Source organism: Rhyacophila brunnea, unplaced genomic scaffold, assembly GCF_057557595.1.
Source record: "Rhyacophila brunnea isolate RB1 unplaced genomic scaffold, BYU_Rbru_1.0 scaffold_19, whole genome shotgun sequence".
Classification (NCBI taxonomy): domain Eukaryota; kingdom Metazoa; phylum Arthropoda; class Insecta; order Trichoptera; family Rhyacophilidae; genus Rhyacophila; species Rhyacophila brunnea.
This window is the reverse complement of record NW_028232848.1, coordinates 16721791-16739074: the sequence shown is the minus strand read 5'-3', so window position 1 is coordinate 16739074 and position 17284 is coordinate 16721791. Positions and strand designations below refer to the sequence as shown.

Below are 17284 nucleotides of genomic sequence, written 5' to 3'. Positions count from 1 at the left end.
TTCACTTGCAACTATTTATAACTGGTTAAATGAATTTAAACGTGGTCGTACATCAACAAAGGATGAACCACGCTCAGGACGTCCTGTAGAGGTGACTACACCAGAAATGATCAATAAAATCCACGATATGGTGTTAAGTGACCGAAGATTAAAGTTGAGTGAGATAATTGAGGTTACAGGGATCTCAAAAGGTAGCGTCATTTCTATTTTATATGACAAATTGGGCATGAAAAAAGTTTCTGCAAGATGGGTGCCGCGTTTGCTCACAGTCGACAATAAACGCAATAGGGTGGTGGCCTCTAAAGCCCTGTTGTCGCTCATGCAACGCAATCCGGATGAATTTTTTCGTCGCTTTGTGACTGTAGATGAAACATGGATACACCACTATACTCCCGAGACGAAAGAACAGTCAAAGCAGTGGATTGCGAAAGGCGAACCATGTCCAAAGAAGGCGAAAACCGTAAAATCAGCTGGCAAGGTTATGGCTATTGTATTTTGGGATGCACGTGGAATTATTTTCGTTGACTATTTGGAAAAAGGAAAAACAATAACAGGGGATTATTATGCATCTTTATTGGACCAGCTAAAAAACGAAATTGAAGAAAAACGGCCTCATTTAAACAGGAAAAAAATCCTCTTTCATCAGGACAATGCCCGTGTTCACACATGTTTACGATCAATGGCTAAAATTGAAGAATTGAAGTTCGAATTGCTCGACCACCCACCGTATTCGCCAGATTTAGCCCCCAGTGACTTTTTCCTTTTCCCAAACTTAAAAAAAGGGCTAAGTGGACAACGTTTTTTTTCAAATGAAGAAGTCATCGATCGGACAAATGCTTATTTTGAAGACCTTACGAAAACTTATTTTTCTGACGGTTTAAAAAAAATTGAGAAATGTCTAACCAAGTGTATTGAGCTCCAAGGAGATTATGTTGAGAAATAAAAAAAAATACAAAAATAAAAACTGTTTTAATGCTTTTTTCTAAGGAATTATTGACCCACCCTCGTAACATGAATTTGAACAAGAATAAATTTGTACATATTTCATGTGTTGAAAGCATAACTACAGGTAAAATCGTAATGATTAATATATTTTTCATATAAACACATCCGTCATATCATCAAAAGCCTTTCCACCTTTCTATTTTTCATTTTTCCCCTTATCAGCGAGAAAAATAAACATGACCGAACCTCAGAAACAATGTAGATAATATATTATTTAGTATTGATTTTATTCATACTATTACCGGTTTGCCGAAAAGACTTTTCACATTTTCATGGGACGTTTTGTATTTTTTTCCGAAAAGGGGGCAGTGGGCCAAATAAGTTCGGGAATCTCCGTTATATAACATCTACATATTAAACTGGACAAACAGAACAGGTCATAGGCATCTGACGAATATCAGCAATAATCACCGTTATTGCAATGTAAATGAGTTAATTTAGAGCTACATTAATTACCACAATGAAATTATGTATTCTTACAATAACATTTGGCAGACAGCTGTAGATGAGATGGTTAATTAGTAAGTAGAATATGACGTCAGTGTCGTAAAGACATGCATGCATATTTGCAATAATGACCATCATAGCAAAGTAGGTTGTTTTTCTACAGCATCCATTTATTTTTATCTATTTACTAAGAAATGTACAAGAGCCTGGCGGATAGAGATGTGTATGAGTAGAGTCGTTTACGAGAGCATTTTTATTTTTGTTATATGCACCCACCACCCACGTCAATGCTAAAATCAACGCACGGGAAAAATAAAATACCTTGAACAAAATATATTAGATAACCTGAATACATAAGAGAAAGAAAAATATAAGTAAAAATAAAAACAAATAAATATTATGTGGTTGTCTCCTACGTCAATTCAACAATTGGAGTGGGCAGAAAAGATATTAAACTTGCCCATTAGTACGTTACATAACAAATCTAATATCATTACATTAGGTCAGTATTGATTAATTCAATAAAATAGTATTTAGAATAAATTTACCATATTGCGAATAATATTATAATGATTAACAGAACACATTTTTATGATACGTATTTCGTCTAATAAATCTCTACTCCAAGTCATATACGTAAACTATAACCGATCAGAGTGTAGCGGAGAAAACGGAACTGGCCGAACACCTAAACAGAGAACACCTTTTCTGCAGAGGAATTGTTGAATTCTCGAGAAAATCACAACCAATAATGCAGGGGTTCCTAAGCTTTTACGTGCCTCGCACCCGTTGGAAATATTTGATATATGCTAGGACTCATTTTTCCCGATGCCGTCAGCTTTTCCGCAAAATAATAAAAATCGACCTCAATTTAATTCCAAAGCATCTATAGGTTTTCCTACTTTTTTAATAATTAGTCTCCCACATTATCGCAGGTTGGGAACCCATAAACTAATGTCTAGGTGTAGATTCTTCTTATGTCCTACGATATTCTATTTCACCCATAGTTCTACTATAACTACTTATAGTACTTATACGGTAGAATATGTTTTTTTTCATTCCGTGAACGTAACAATCCTACGTGCAGATAAATTCATAAGCTTATTAATATATATATATATATATATATATTTACTCACAATTTATTAAAACTAACAACCGCCATGACAGTACAAAGCAACAATTATTGTTTATTTAAATTGAACACCTTTTTTCACCACAAGTAACGTTTGATACAACGGATTGGATAATTCCTGAATAATGCAGCAACAATGAAGTAAACAAACACGGTAAAAAAATATTCTTAACTGCGACCAATTCTCTATAAAACTATTAGTATTAGCTGTTTGATTTAATAAAACGCATTTTTTTGTAGTAGGTACTTATTCCACTTTTAATCAATAAATTAGGACCGGTTTCGTCCGCCTCAGAGGGACATTTTCAATCTTATTAACAAAATAAAAGATATTAGTATTAGCGCCTGACTTTTTGTAGGACGTCATATTATTGTTTGTACAATGTAATACAATATAATATAATACGCTATATCAGACGTGAGGCTAAGGAAGCCTCAATAGAATCATAATAATACCATACCTACACTGTGGAAATAAATCAATCGATTTTCTCTCGCCCGGTGTCCAATAATAATTGCACATCGTGAGAAACAATGTTTCAGTCACAACAACACATCAAGTTCAGTAGGAAGCTGTTTTTTTCCTCTTCAATGTGTATTCTATCTATCCGCTATTCAAGTGCCTAGCTCACTAGACCGGAAAGTGATCGTGACGTTTTCCTATGTAAGAAGTTAGTACACTTAACGCCAAGGTAAACAAATTCGAGCGAGGTTGCACCAAAATTAATATATTATGTACTTGTATTGTGAAGTCTAGTGCAGACCGACATGCAGCTTACTGCAAACAAATTATTCAATTGTTTGTAAACTTATGCCATTACAGAAATCAGTGATGTCTACCATACTATACTAATCACTCTAATCAGAGTATTATACTATAATAATTGTACCCTAAAATAAACTATATTTTTTTATACAGTAGCTTTTTTTCCAGTAGGTAGTTTTTTTTTTTTTTTTTTTAGAATTATTAATAACCATGTCCTTGCTTTTTCGTACAAGGTGGTTGTTAGTAATTTTGAACAATCACAAACACCCAGGCTTTGAGAAAAACACATAAATGTTTTTGTCATGACCGGGAATCGAACCCAGGAACTCTCGGGTGGAAGGCGAGCGCCTTACCCACTGCACCACGAGAGCCGCCCTCCAGTAGGTAGTTAGATAGTATTTAAACCGCACCAGTCGCACCTAATAATAATATTTATAGTCTGTGTAGAAAAAGATGACGAAACTAACACAACTAAGAAATTAAATGTGGTTTGGAAAAATGCGCTCATTAATTAAAACAACATTCCACGAGAACAGCCGTCGCTATTTCCGATGAAAGAGTATTAAAAATTCCACAAACATAACCACTCTTGCCTGTATGCCAGTGAATTTTCACTTTTTCATCAGCAGCGCATTGCAAAAAAAGTATAAGTAGTACATTTGTGTAAATTTAAAATGTGTTTTTATACAATGTATATTTGTTTGTGGGCAGATGTACCTATAGCGTATTGCAAAAAAAAATATAGGACATTTGTATAAAAACATTTAAAATGTGTTTTTATACAATGCGTATTTGTTTGTGGGCAGATGTACCTATAGCGTATTGCAAAAAAAATATAGGACATTTATATAAAAACATTAAAAATGTGTTTTTATACAATGCGTATTTGTTTGTGGGCAGATGTATACCTATCTATAAATGAGTCGCTTAGAATCATAACTCACATATTCCAAAAATCAAGTTTTGAGATAATCGCTAAAAACCAACAGAGCACTATTTTTTGTAATTAGAAGAACAGTATTGAACTCCCTAGAATATTAATGAGTGAGAGAGTCGAATAATTTTTTTTTTTAAATAATATATACCTAATACTCCTAACGTTGCAGACATACAGCATACTATGAGAAATAGAGCTCCCCGATTGGTTAGGAAGGCGTTGGTGACAAAACTCTATTCTTTGAAATATACGACATATTACACCAACAATGAACTTTGTCAACGATTTTCACATGGTTTAAATTGACTTTTAATACTCAACTATTTTTCGGTATATAGATTAATTCATTTAGAATCACTTGGCATATTTAACTAAAAAACGACAAAATTGCAATATGTGAGTTATGATTCTAAGCGACTCAAATGTATGTGTACAGAATCAGTCGAACCGCGTCGATACTGATACTCTTATTACTTTGAAGCAGAGACGCTCGATTCGCGGATGTCATTTCTGAAATTGGATTGTTTCGCTTTGCTCCCGCATAAAATGCCGAATCATGGAATACGACAAGGTAGGAATATCATCTGACACTGTTGCCAAAGCACGCAGATGATTGAAATAATAAATAAACGAACAAAGCAAACAGCACGTAAACGCAGTTGAAGGTATTATCAATAAGGGTATCAATTATTGGGTCACCATTGCATCAAACGTAGGTAATAATAATTTTATGATGAATTGATTCAACACTGGAGTTATATTTTGCCCCGACCATGTCGGCTGATAACTGCAGAATAGTATGAGATGGGTCCATGAGAGCAATTAATTTTAAACTTTGTACCTATATATTGTATGTTCGGATAAATAAATAATAGTAGAGTAGTTATTATCATTGCGTTCCGTACATTACATAAAATATCAAAGATATCTCGGAATATTACAGATAGGAAAACGATAATAATTATCACACATAGTAGTCCCAGAGTTCTCATTTCGCAATGGCGACAAACCGAACGTAAGTAATGAAACATGGTGTCAGCTGCGTAAGCTTATGTTTGGACTTTCCCATAATATGAATTGTTTTTTGCGACCTGGGTTTCGCCTTTCGGTATTTTCAGACACTATACACATTTACCAATGGTAAACGTACAACTGACATGCACTATAAATAGTTACTTACTGTTTATATACCTATAAAAAATCGTGAAAATACATTATGTACTCCTAAGTAAAGAATTTACGCAGGAGTTGGAAATTTTGTACATTAAAGAAATGAAAGTACGGTTTACGAAATCCGGGTCGCAAAAAACGATTCAAATGGAAAAGTACAAAACTTAAACCAATTAGAATTTAAATCGATCTTTAATCGAGTACCTTCAGTCGATAGTTTCATTAACAAGCTAAAGATTTGGATTTTAAAATATCGCACTTATTCGTACTAAGAAAAGCTAAAGATTTGGATTTTAAAATATCGCACTTATTCGTACTAAGAAGGTGACGATTATTTAGAGTTTTTTTGTAAAATTAAACAGGAGAAAAATGGAGGTTAACATATAAACTTAACAATGTCTACATACCTATATGAAAGCCATATACTTATAGAATCCTAAAGTAGGTAGTGACCATGAATTACGCCGTATGAATATGGAAATAAATTTAATATTTCTTTCCACGCTTGTGTTAACAATGAGTTGGGAAAGCCTGGGCCCTTAAAATTCTACTGGAGATTTTACATTGCACATCGTCAGAGTCCCATCACACCAATAATTGAGGAACCCGTCAAGCGTCGACTTAAAACTACTGATTTTTAGTTACCAGTAATATGTATTGTGTTAAATGGGACATCGGACAGCGATGATTTCCCACATAATTAACTGGGTAGGTATAATTATAGCTAAAGCCAGTGTGTATACTTATTGTATATATACCTATGAATACACAAAACTGATTACAAGGCATGGCGTAGTTTGAACATTAACACCTCAATCACTGATAAAGTAAATGTGTTTCAGGAAGGTAGCCCCATCCAAAGAAACAGACGGCGTGTGCAGTAATTACGTATAGAATGGTGAAACATCTTTGGGGTTGGCTTTCGCTCGAGACCCGTGAGGCGGCGGAAGTATCTCTTGGCATATTAAGTTTCGATTTCACTGAACCGTGAGACGACATCACCTACAAAGCGAACAGTTCATCACCTATTAAACATTCGGCTGGAAACTCCATCCTGTGTTAGGCACTTCACGAATAGTGGGGAATACTTAAGTTTACTTCGATTGACCGTAGCGTGTAATAAGTGCGTAACATACCTGTACCCACAATGTGAACCTATATGTTCGTAAAAATAAACCTACTCAATTCCTATTTCAAAAAGCTAATGAATAAGCACGACGTCGGATAAGTAATTATTTTCTTAACGTGACCTATAAAAATGTACAAACGCCAGCCTGAATATTCTATGGAAGCATAAGTTTGCAGGGTAATTTTCTTCCTTACGTATAAAGTACCAATGACAAAACTTAATTCATTAGTACGCTTCCCAGGAGGTGCCTTAGCCCTACTATTGTGTGACTTAAATTGGATTGAATGAATAAATTATTTTTGACGGATGTGTTGAATGAAAAATGTTCTAACGTAAAATGTATGCTGTAAACATGTAAAATCTGCGCATATTTTCTTCATATTTGTTTAAAAAGCTGTACATATTATATTTATCTACCGTAGGTATTATATTTTATCTATGATATAATACTGGCGGACTGAAAGTTGAGTCGTTCAAAAAACAGTACCTAAATTCATTCAGTCAAAACGATACTACATTAAATTTGGTAATATTGTCTCGTTTTGTTTGCCACTAGCGATCATCAGTTTCTGCCTGATTTAAAGTGATCGTTGGTAGACACCCTGGGACAGATAATATTATTGGATTCACTGATTGTCGACTCACCTAAGCGGAGCTCGCCGAAGTTGCCGCATCCTATCTTCTTGCCGACCCGGAAGTTGGGCCCCACCATGAGCACGCCCGACGACGAGCTGACCGAGTGGCGAGGGGCGTGCATGCCTCCGCCCCCACCTCCACCCCCCGCTACTCCTCCCGTTCCAGCCCCCAACCGACCCCCCGCACCCCTGGAAAAAACAATAAGTTCATCGTCAATACAAATATTATAAGAAATACACAAGAAATGGTTATGCAACTGAAATATAAAAAAATACTAATTAATAAACTTGGACGAATACCGAGAAGTGGGAACAGCACAAAACACTGAAGCAAGCCGTAATTATCAAATCAATAAGACTGCTATAATAATAAAGTGCCTTCAGAGTTCAGAGTGAATATGTAATTCTGGACTAGATCATACGACGTACGCTAGTGTGAGATCCAAACCGTCTGCGTGTATTGTTCAAACCGTCTTTGGCCAAAGACTAATAATCATAAGGGTTGTAGACCAAATGATATAATTACAAGATAAAAAGAACTTTTTATATACAACGTTTTTAAATTTTCTGTTGAATCATATAAACTTGACTTGACTAGCTTAAACGATCAAAAAAAAAATTGCACTTGATAGAAATAATACTGAAATGTCATTTTGACAAGTCATATTGATTTCCATAGTAACGCACATAATATATATTAATAATTTAGTTGCTAGGACCCCAGTCCCCTAGCAACCAATAATGGTGTCGAAATAACTTTTCATACAAAACAGAATTAACTGAAAATGAATTCAATTCTACTTAAAGATGGCTAAAAATATTTTAAAAATCGATTGCAAGATTTGTACCCGACAAATAAGAATACGAGCTAAGAAGAACGTTGTAAAGTATGTTTATACATTTAGCACCTAACAGTGGCGAATGGTGGACGTAGCCTGTGGAGATCCGACAAAAAGGTCCACACTTTGTCAGTCATATTCATTTTGTTTGTTGGTTAGTTTTTTAAATTCAATTAAACCCTACCTAAACCGAACCATAATATGTAAAAAATATTCTTACGTCTATACACTATCTGAAATGATGTATGCACCTGCAATTTGTATTGTTAGTTAAATGGAAACATGACGTTTGAATGACAAAGTTTAGTGTGCATTATTTATGTCAGATCTCCAGACTACTTACAGACTTACACCCTACGCCACTGGTACATACACAATTTTTTGTCCGAACGCAATACCTACTTCAATTATTCTCGCTTCATCTGTATTACGGCTATGACGACAATTCAGTAAGTGGATTATGCCTGATCAAAATGTATACATCGAATAAGAAAGCATTCGGTATGCGTTTAATCTCCGCAATATTCGTTAAGAGTAAGATAGAATATAATTACCTCAATGAATAGAATGCATTTGAATTTATATTATGGTAAACACGTCATGTTTATCTTATAGTGTCAATAACCAAAAAGATTTCTTTCGCCGATGATTTTGGAGATTTTTTTCGCGAAGCCCCGTTTTAAAGTAAGCAGACCTCGATCAGTTAAATAAGAATATTGCATGCAGTAAAAAAAACTATGAAAAAATGATATTTCGATATTTTAAATATAGGGTGAGTATTATTTGGTTGATTATCCGAATTTATCATTTTTGACCAGAGTATTTTCATCCCCATAATTATTCCGGATAATTGAGTTTCTACTGTACGGAAATTGGCCGCAAATATCGTCCCATCTCTTTAGTATTCTTGCTCTGAGATGCCAATTAAACGAAACGTAAATGTCACATTAGGGCCAAAATCAGATCGGATTATTTACAATCGCAACTAGTTAGGTACCTATATAAGTATAAGTTACAAATTAGATTAGATGAACCGCTACGATACCATGCGATACGCCCCATTACACTTCCACCGGGAATTAAGTTTTCAATTAATCGACTGAGAATCATACACGCGTGGATTAAAACAAGGTGTTTGACCAACAAATACTCCGGAATTCGCCGTTTAATTTGTGTCAACTGGGAATTAACGGGTGAAAGACATTATATTGAATAAAATAAAACAAGTACAATATCACTTACCCAGGTATAATACATTATTTTAAAACCAACATTTTTTTAAATTTCATATTGATCTTCTGTACAAAGTAAGCCCCTTTACCATATCAATCTCGTTTACGTTAAATTTAACATCGTGGATTGCAGTGCATTGTTTATTTATTATAAAATATTTCTACGAGGAAAGGAATAGTTAACCATTAGTAATACTGACGACTATAACTTGAGGTGAGGCGGATTGGAGAACAAACAGCTCGCAATCCACTGCCAATACTCACATCGCGACATTAGCGCCCAGGTCGCCACCCTCAAGTTATAGATAATTAGTTGGCTGTCTGTCTATATGTACATAAAAATAATATAAAATATGTAACTTATGTACTTAAATGAACATTTTTATTACATGTGAGGCTAAACGTCTCATAACCATACCATAATCTGTTGTTTTCAACGTTGAGTTTATGAGAAGTTGCTTGAATTTTACAATCAATATGTGATTTTTGCTCTTTTAAAATCTATATTCATTGCGTTTTTTGTTATAAATATTATAAAACTACATAAGTACTTTCCCTTAATGTTTTAATTAACTAATTTTATTTTTCATGTTTTATGTCATAAATATACCTACTTAATAGTAATCTGTACCTGGGTGTAGTCATCTTTAAAAAGAACGTTATACGAAAGCGAAATTAAAGATTTATCATGCCCTTGATGTTAATGCACTTACGGGTAAATGGTTTTAAGAATTGCTGGTTTTTGTTATAAATATACTAAAAGGTAAATTGGCACGGAAAGATATGATAATTTATGGACAACATCTGTAATTAAATCATTCCGGCCTAATCGGACTCAAGACAAACTAGTTTTGACATACATATATTAGTCTCCTCTGATATCCATGTGTTTGTCATATGAATCGTACTATTGTAATCTTTACTATATTTCGTAATTAAACGGGTTGTTGGAAAACGAGAGAAAGTAGAGAAAAGAGTAAAGGACAACCATTAAATTTTATTTGCGGAAGAAGGATAACACTCCGGGACGGTCTGTTTAATAAAACTTTCCGATGAATGAAACAGGATCACGTGGAACTCGCCAATGTTTAAGTATATGGTGGATAAGTTATAATCGACTTCAAAAAATTGCAAGACATTTCGAAAGTCATCAGTAAAGAGTAGGGACTCTACCTTGCTAAGTAAGAATCTTAAGATTCATTAATATTGGAAAACTAGACAATGGTCAGACAAAAAAATCAATGACTCTTGACTCGGTAGCTGGATGGTCGGGAGCAATCGCTTGGCAGTCGGAAAATGTGTTCGAATCCCACCCTATTCAAGATTTCTACTATATTTTTTCCAGAGATTTATATAGGTAGATAAGTATGAGAGTTAACGCGTGGGACCCAGGTTTCGAATCCTGGGTCAGGCAAATACACATTTTATCAATATGTGTTTAAAAACAAAAATCTCCGCCCTGTGGAAGCCCATATTATGGTCTTAGGATTTGACAAGACCAAAAAGAAAGGGTTAACCATAACAATAAAATACAAAATGACCATGCGCTCGTTAGGCACATTACGGAAGTCGGTTAGGACATTGAAATTTCCATTATCCGCTATACGGCCAATAATCGATAAATTGATGCATACCGACTTTTAACCTTTAGTAACATAACTCTCGGGACTATTGGATTATTAGTTTTAAAAAATCGATAGTTTATATTCACTGACCAGTTGAAAGGCTCACTAATGCCGCCTTACCAACGACCGAAAAGGTATTTTTTTGTTATAGATACGCTTTGCTTAGAATGTTAAGTACATACTAAACATAATTTAAACTCCTTTAGGCGGCCAAAAGCATACACAATTATGTGCAAACCTTTAAAACACCAAAATGCCGGACTATCCACTTGATGAAGATGTTGCCACTAGGATATGGGATTCCAATCGCAGAATTTGGGATTAGCATCCTCGATCCCGAGATTAGTGAAAGTATTATTATGAATCGTTACCCATATTTTGTTCGGTATTTCTAGGTACGGAAGTGGGTAATATTTCCATTATGAATTAGTAAGAAAGGTGTTTGATGTCAGGGTTTCCCCATTTGTTTGTAATCAGGAACAGTATGCCAGATAAGATAAGAAAATATGCTATATGGCAAGACAAAAATGCTGGATTTTATCAAAATTCGAAAACTTTATTTAAGTATGTACTTAATTGAATTAGCACTTCTAAAAATATTTGTCATAATAATTATTAACATTGTCTTCACAAGAAGATGGATTGTACAAGCATTTCGTATTTTTCAACTAAAAAAAATAAGTAAAAATTATAAATGAATGCGGGTAAGAAATTAAGTTATCATTTTGTATGTAAAATTTAATTTATTTATAAGACATAAGGTACAAAAGTCCAGCATGTTGATTTCAAAAACAATCTGGTAAGTATAAAAATCTAGCCTTATTATGAGAAGTATTAAGCTTTTGCAGTGTTGAAAAACGATAAGATTAATGCCATACGACAGATGCAAATTTTGCAAGCTATTCAAAAATGCTAGATCTGGCAAGAAAAATGGTACCTATGTTAGCAACGCTGATCAGAAGCATACATATAGCGAAGAAGAACGGAGTGGCGGCGGGCATATTTGACGAAACGATGACACCAATGAAACTTTTCTTTGAGATTTCAGACAGAAAATACCATATTTTTCATTCTCGTAGTTAGTAATTATATTCATTCAAGGATGCCCATTATTTTTTTTATTTTTATTTTCTTGTCTCAATAAATAATTCATGTGAAATTTCATCTCGATCGGATGAGAGGAAAAGGTGCCCCGGGGCCCTTCAACATTTACGATGACTTACAATTTATTTTGGTTTGAAGTTCGATTTAGTCGGCTATTTCAGAGACATCTTCATTTGCGTCATAATTGAATTGACGAAAAAGTCAACCAAATTTCAATACATACAGTCAACGAGTATCTACTTGCAGATTACTCCTTTATTTAAAAAGAATCAAATTAATGCAACTAAGTATAATCTAATTCGTGGTCTCGATAGTGTCTTCATATTTGAAAAGTGCACGAATAACACAATTCTTAAACTGAGCGTTCTACAATAGTACTTTGCGTTAAACGACTTTACTTTACTTTTTTGATATTTTTATCCTTCAGGGTCGCACGCAGGTCAGAATTAGGAATCTACAAAAAGTTGACGATCCCGAGAAAAAAATACGAAACTACCCATTATGATATTCAAGACTTATTTCGGAAAATGTTAAAATAAGTAAGTACTTACACAATATTACATATGACTTAAATAGAAAAAAACATTATTTTATTCGAAAAAACATCACGTAAAATATTAAAACATGATAAAGTCGATGTTATGTTGCCATTATATAATATTAAATTATTAGGAGTACACCCACGGTGGCCGCGCGGCATAAGCGTTGGACTATCACGCCGTGGGTCTCAGGTTCGAATCCTGGGCCTGGCAAGTATGCATATTGTTTTTCAATCTGTGTGTTAGTCAGGGTATGGACCTAATAGGTTGAGCAAGTGGCTGACATCCATTTCTCGTAAAAATCAAAATCTGTTAATACAAAACCTCTACTCTGTGGAGGCCCATATGATCCTATTAGGATCGGACATGGTCGGAACATACCTATTACTTTGGCAATTTTAATATTTTTTTTATTTTCTCACTTAGATTAAGTTATATTTCATTACTTCATAAAAACACGCTATTTTTGGTAAGAAAAAAATATAAAACTAATCCCGGAATTTCGGTATCAAGACATTGCCAGTTGCCACACAGTAACGAAGAGATCTTTATATTAATATACATATTCTCGAATGTCAGGAAAAATCTTTTGTTGCGCGAATATAAGACGGCAACAGGTTACTACTTTGCGAATTAGGTAAATCGAATTCAACGTAGTTTTCTTCAGTCTTTGGCATAAAAACGAAAAAAAATGTTTCTCTTTATAAACTCCTCGGCAGAAAACGTAATAATGCGATATCTAGGTACTGGAGCACACCTAGGATGTATATTTTTATTTTGGATATCCAGAAAGTCGTTTGGACGAAGGAATGTTTCCTATGGGAATTACTTACTAGCCGTGACTCAGGACGGAGGGTTTAAAAGAATCTACTGACTTTTAGTGAGACGTAAAAGACGGGGCGGTTTCCTGGGGAAGGTTATATTATCTTTTTACTCGGCGAACCACGCGTGCTGTTTAATTTATTATTGAGCCAAAATGATAAATATGATTAAATGCGTATTTCAATAATGGTAATACTTATCTGCAGATACGTACACCTGCTCAATTATTAATTAAATTTTCTAAACCGTTGGTAGGATCTCAAGTAGATATTTATATATAATATATTATTATAAAACCACGTTTGATCCGATTATACGCCCCTCCGGAAACAGAATTTTTGTTATTACGATAAGTAAATGGATTTTACCCAATTGGTCAATCTATTAGGTCCAAACCATGGGTCAACACACAGCACGTGAATTTTGCCAGACCCGGGATTCGAACGACATTATAAGCCGACGCAGTGGGCGCAGATAGAAGTATATATTTATGGATATAAAAAGTATAATAATAATAAATGCACCGTGGCACCGTATACAGTAGGTATATCAAACTATCGGATATACATGTCAATGTTTTGGTTTCTGTACACGCCGACAATATTATCTGTTTCTGCCACAATTTTTTTCTTTCTTGACAGTGTATATTGCACTTACATACTAATAAAACAATAGGACTACGAAATAATATATTTTTACGGTTTATCTTGGCATAGTGCATATTTTATAATTCATGGAATTGACCGAGACGGTTGTAAGACATTATTTACCCCCTGGATAAAAATCCCCCGGACAATAACCTGGTAATTGACCAATCGTATAAAAATTAATCTCTTTAAATAAAATTTCCTTGACAAAACTATGGACAGAATAAAATATTAAACAAAATCAATTAAAAAAACATTTTATACAACAATATATGGATATATGGAAAATAATTAGGTAAGTAAGTACGTACTTTTAAAGTATTTAAATCTTCAACGGAGTAATATAAGTACTTAGATATAAAATTATTTTGAATTCAGAAACATAAATACTTATTGGGAAAAATCTAGAAAAAGGTTGGACCTTAATCGTGAATTACTTCCTCATTTTTCCCAAGTATTTAGTGAGTTCATAAAAATTCACCAAAAAGCAGAATTATTCATTGAAGTGTGGTAGTGCAAGTAGTGAGTGAATGACCGGCTCTGAAAAAGATACCTTCAGTGTGTTCAACAATTCTTTGACCACAATGCCAGAAGAGTTGACGACAATTTAGAGAGGCTCATTTTCAACGGACGCATTGAGAAGGAGATCTCCTGGAGCCTTAATGTATGAAATTGAAGGAAACAAAAGGACTTTTGGTCTACTGATTAATTTAGCTACAAGTGACTTGGCTTGCATGAACTTCACACTTCTACTATGGCATTTGACATACCCTCGAGGTCCGATGATGTACCAGCTAAGTCGGTGGACCCGAGGTGTCAAAGATATTTAAGTGAACATGAATTATTCTTGATATTTCGAGGAGATGAGTTGGTAGTAACCAAATACACTATTTAACGGGTATTATTATAGTTATATTTTTTGCCACATGTTTACTAATTCTTACAAATGAGACAGTAGTTGTTTAAATGCTTTATCGTAAATTGTTATACTTCTGATTAATTAACTTATTTTAGGTTTATTTATATGCTTTGGATAGTTTACAACTCACGTCTAATTCTTAATATACGTTGCACGCACATGCTTTTCTTTTTTATATTGTTAATTTACCGACAATAGGTGTTTCACTATAGAGCGACGTATCCCGATTATGGATAGATTCTGACTTTCTCCAGGGCGTTCTCGCAACCCGACGGATCGGAATTTTATAACGCTGCAAAACAATGCATTTACAATGTATTGTGTAATGGTGTTACCTTTTTACAACGTTTTTCTTAGCTCGTATTCTTATTTGTCCGGTACAAATCTTGCAAACGATTTTTAACTAACTTCCCGACTAGCTAGACATTTGAAACTTTTAGAATATATCAGAACATGATGCCAATGCATTTTTTAAATACTTTTAGCCATCTTTAAGTAGAATTGAATTCATTTTAAGTTAATTCTGTTTTGTATGAAAAGTTATTTCGACACTATTATTGGTTGCTGGGGTCCTAGCAGCCAAATTATTAATATATACGTGGGTTACTATGGAAATCAATATGACAAGTCAAAATGACATTACTTACAGTATTATTTATATCAAGTAGGTACATTTTTTTTGATCATTTAAGCTAGTCAAGTCAAGTTTATATGATTCAACAGAAATTTTAAAAACGTTGTATATGAAAAGTTCTTTTTATCTTGTAATTATTAATATTATAAACGACTACTGAATTTAAATCACTTTTTATCATTACGCTGTACATTTTACATTTTATCAACTAAAAGTCTAATATACACTGTTCACACAATCTTAATATTAATTATACTATTATTCAACATCCCATTCGTCCGGAACAACACACACACTGCATCTTTCATACTGTTTACATATTATTATTTATACAATACAATTTACAACTTTAGACATTTTATAGGGGAATACAACCTTAAAATCTTATCTACTAAACAATTATGTATGCACTTTCATTCCAAATTTACTTACTTTTCCCTCTACGGCCCGCATACCAGTGGCAATATGCGAGTCGTAGGACTTCATCTGGACTAAAAATCTTAACGGGCTATGAAGGAGTCGGGTGGCATGTTTTGTTAAGCCGACGATTCTTTGAGATCAGGTATCTTGCTTCAGCCCTTTGAAGTTAACGATGTAGGCACTAGCAATAGGCCAGTGTGAGAGTGTACCACATTCCACTATAATTTCAGACTCGCCCAATTAATTAATTAATTACATACACGATTATAAGTGCAGATATTGCCAAAATAAACCTTGAATATTTAAATTTATAAGATTGAATAGTGTATGTCTAATTAAATACGACTTAAATTTGACATTTCACGCATATCACATATTGCCGTTACAAAGCAGACATTTGAATATACAATTCAGATATAAATAACTGTGGAAAAATATTTCGTCGTCAATGTCAAGTAAGCAGCACAACACACTACATTAACCATTAGTTCTATGATGAATAATCATGTAAAACACCGATAAATGCGTATGTAGGTTATATAAATAAAGCAATATACTTCAAATCAAAACGCGAGCCGCTATTTGGGGGCTGTCACTAGAAGAAGAAAGTAATAAACTTACGGTTAATACGGAATGCGTATTAGGTTACTTGTTTTATTATAATATAGATATAAGAGTAAAATTCTTTGGTTTAGAGACACTTTTTCGCATAGCAAACTCTAAAAACAAGACAAATGCATGTTTTGAAAGATACACGCATCGATTTTATTTTACTTATGAAATGAAGGGGTTTTTTTAACATTGCACAATAAAATACGGACAGTAACCAACACGTCCTATTGTTAAAAGAATTTATTCCAACCATAGTCACTTCACCTGTCATACGGGTAATTAATCAAGCAGACAAAATACGTAAGTAGACGTGTAAATTTTAATATACATACACAAACATCTGAAAGTACAATAAAAATATCAATATGTAACCAGTAATCAGGCTAGCCACACTTTGTCACTGGTGGACATCCCATTCATAAAAAGCTACAAATAATAAACAGAACGAACCGTGACTCATGACTCACGCTTGTAATCAAAATATAGTTTCATAATGGCTTAACTAGGTATACACTTAATTATTTACCCTTTCACTGACCATTAAAATGACATAACATTGCACTTGGACCCATGAGAACATTGGCAAGAATCTTATCCGGTTATATACCTATATTAAAATTTGTTAGTAATTTAATCATTGGAAATGGTAACTATGTTGTAAAATTAT

The 17284-nt window shown here is 33.8% G+C and overlaps 1 protein-coding gene across 2 annotated transcripts in view; it reads right to left on the bottom strand.

The window, feature by feature from the left end:
- gish (casein kinase I gish) overlaps positions 1–17284 on the bottom strand; it is a 112340-nt gene that overhangs the window by 82874 nt on the left and 12182 nt on the right. For both annotated transcript variants that reach the window (XM_085946017.1, XM_085946016.1), the window contains exon 3: positions 7235–7413. In XM_085946017.1, the coding sequence (XP_085802143.1) occupies positions 7235–7413 (179 nt within the window). The remainder of the gene's footprint in view (positions 1–7234; positions 7414–17284) is intronic.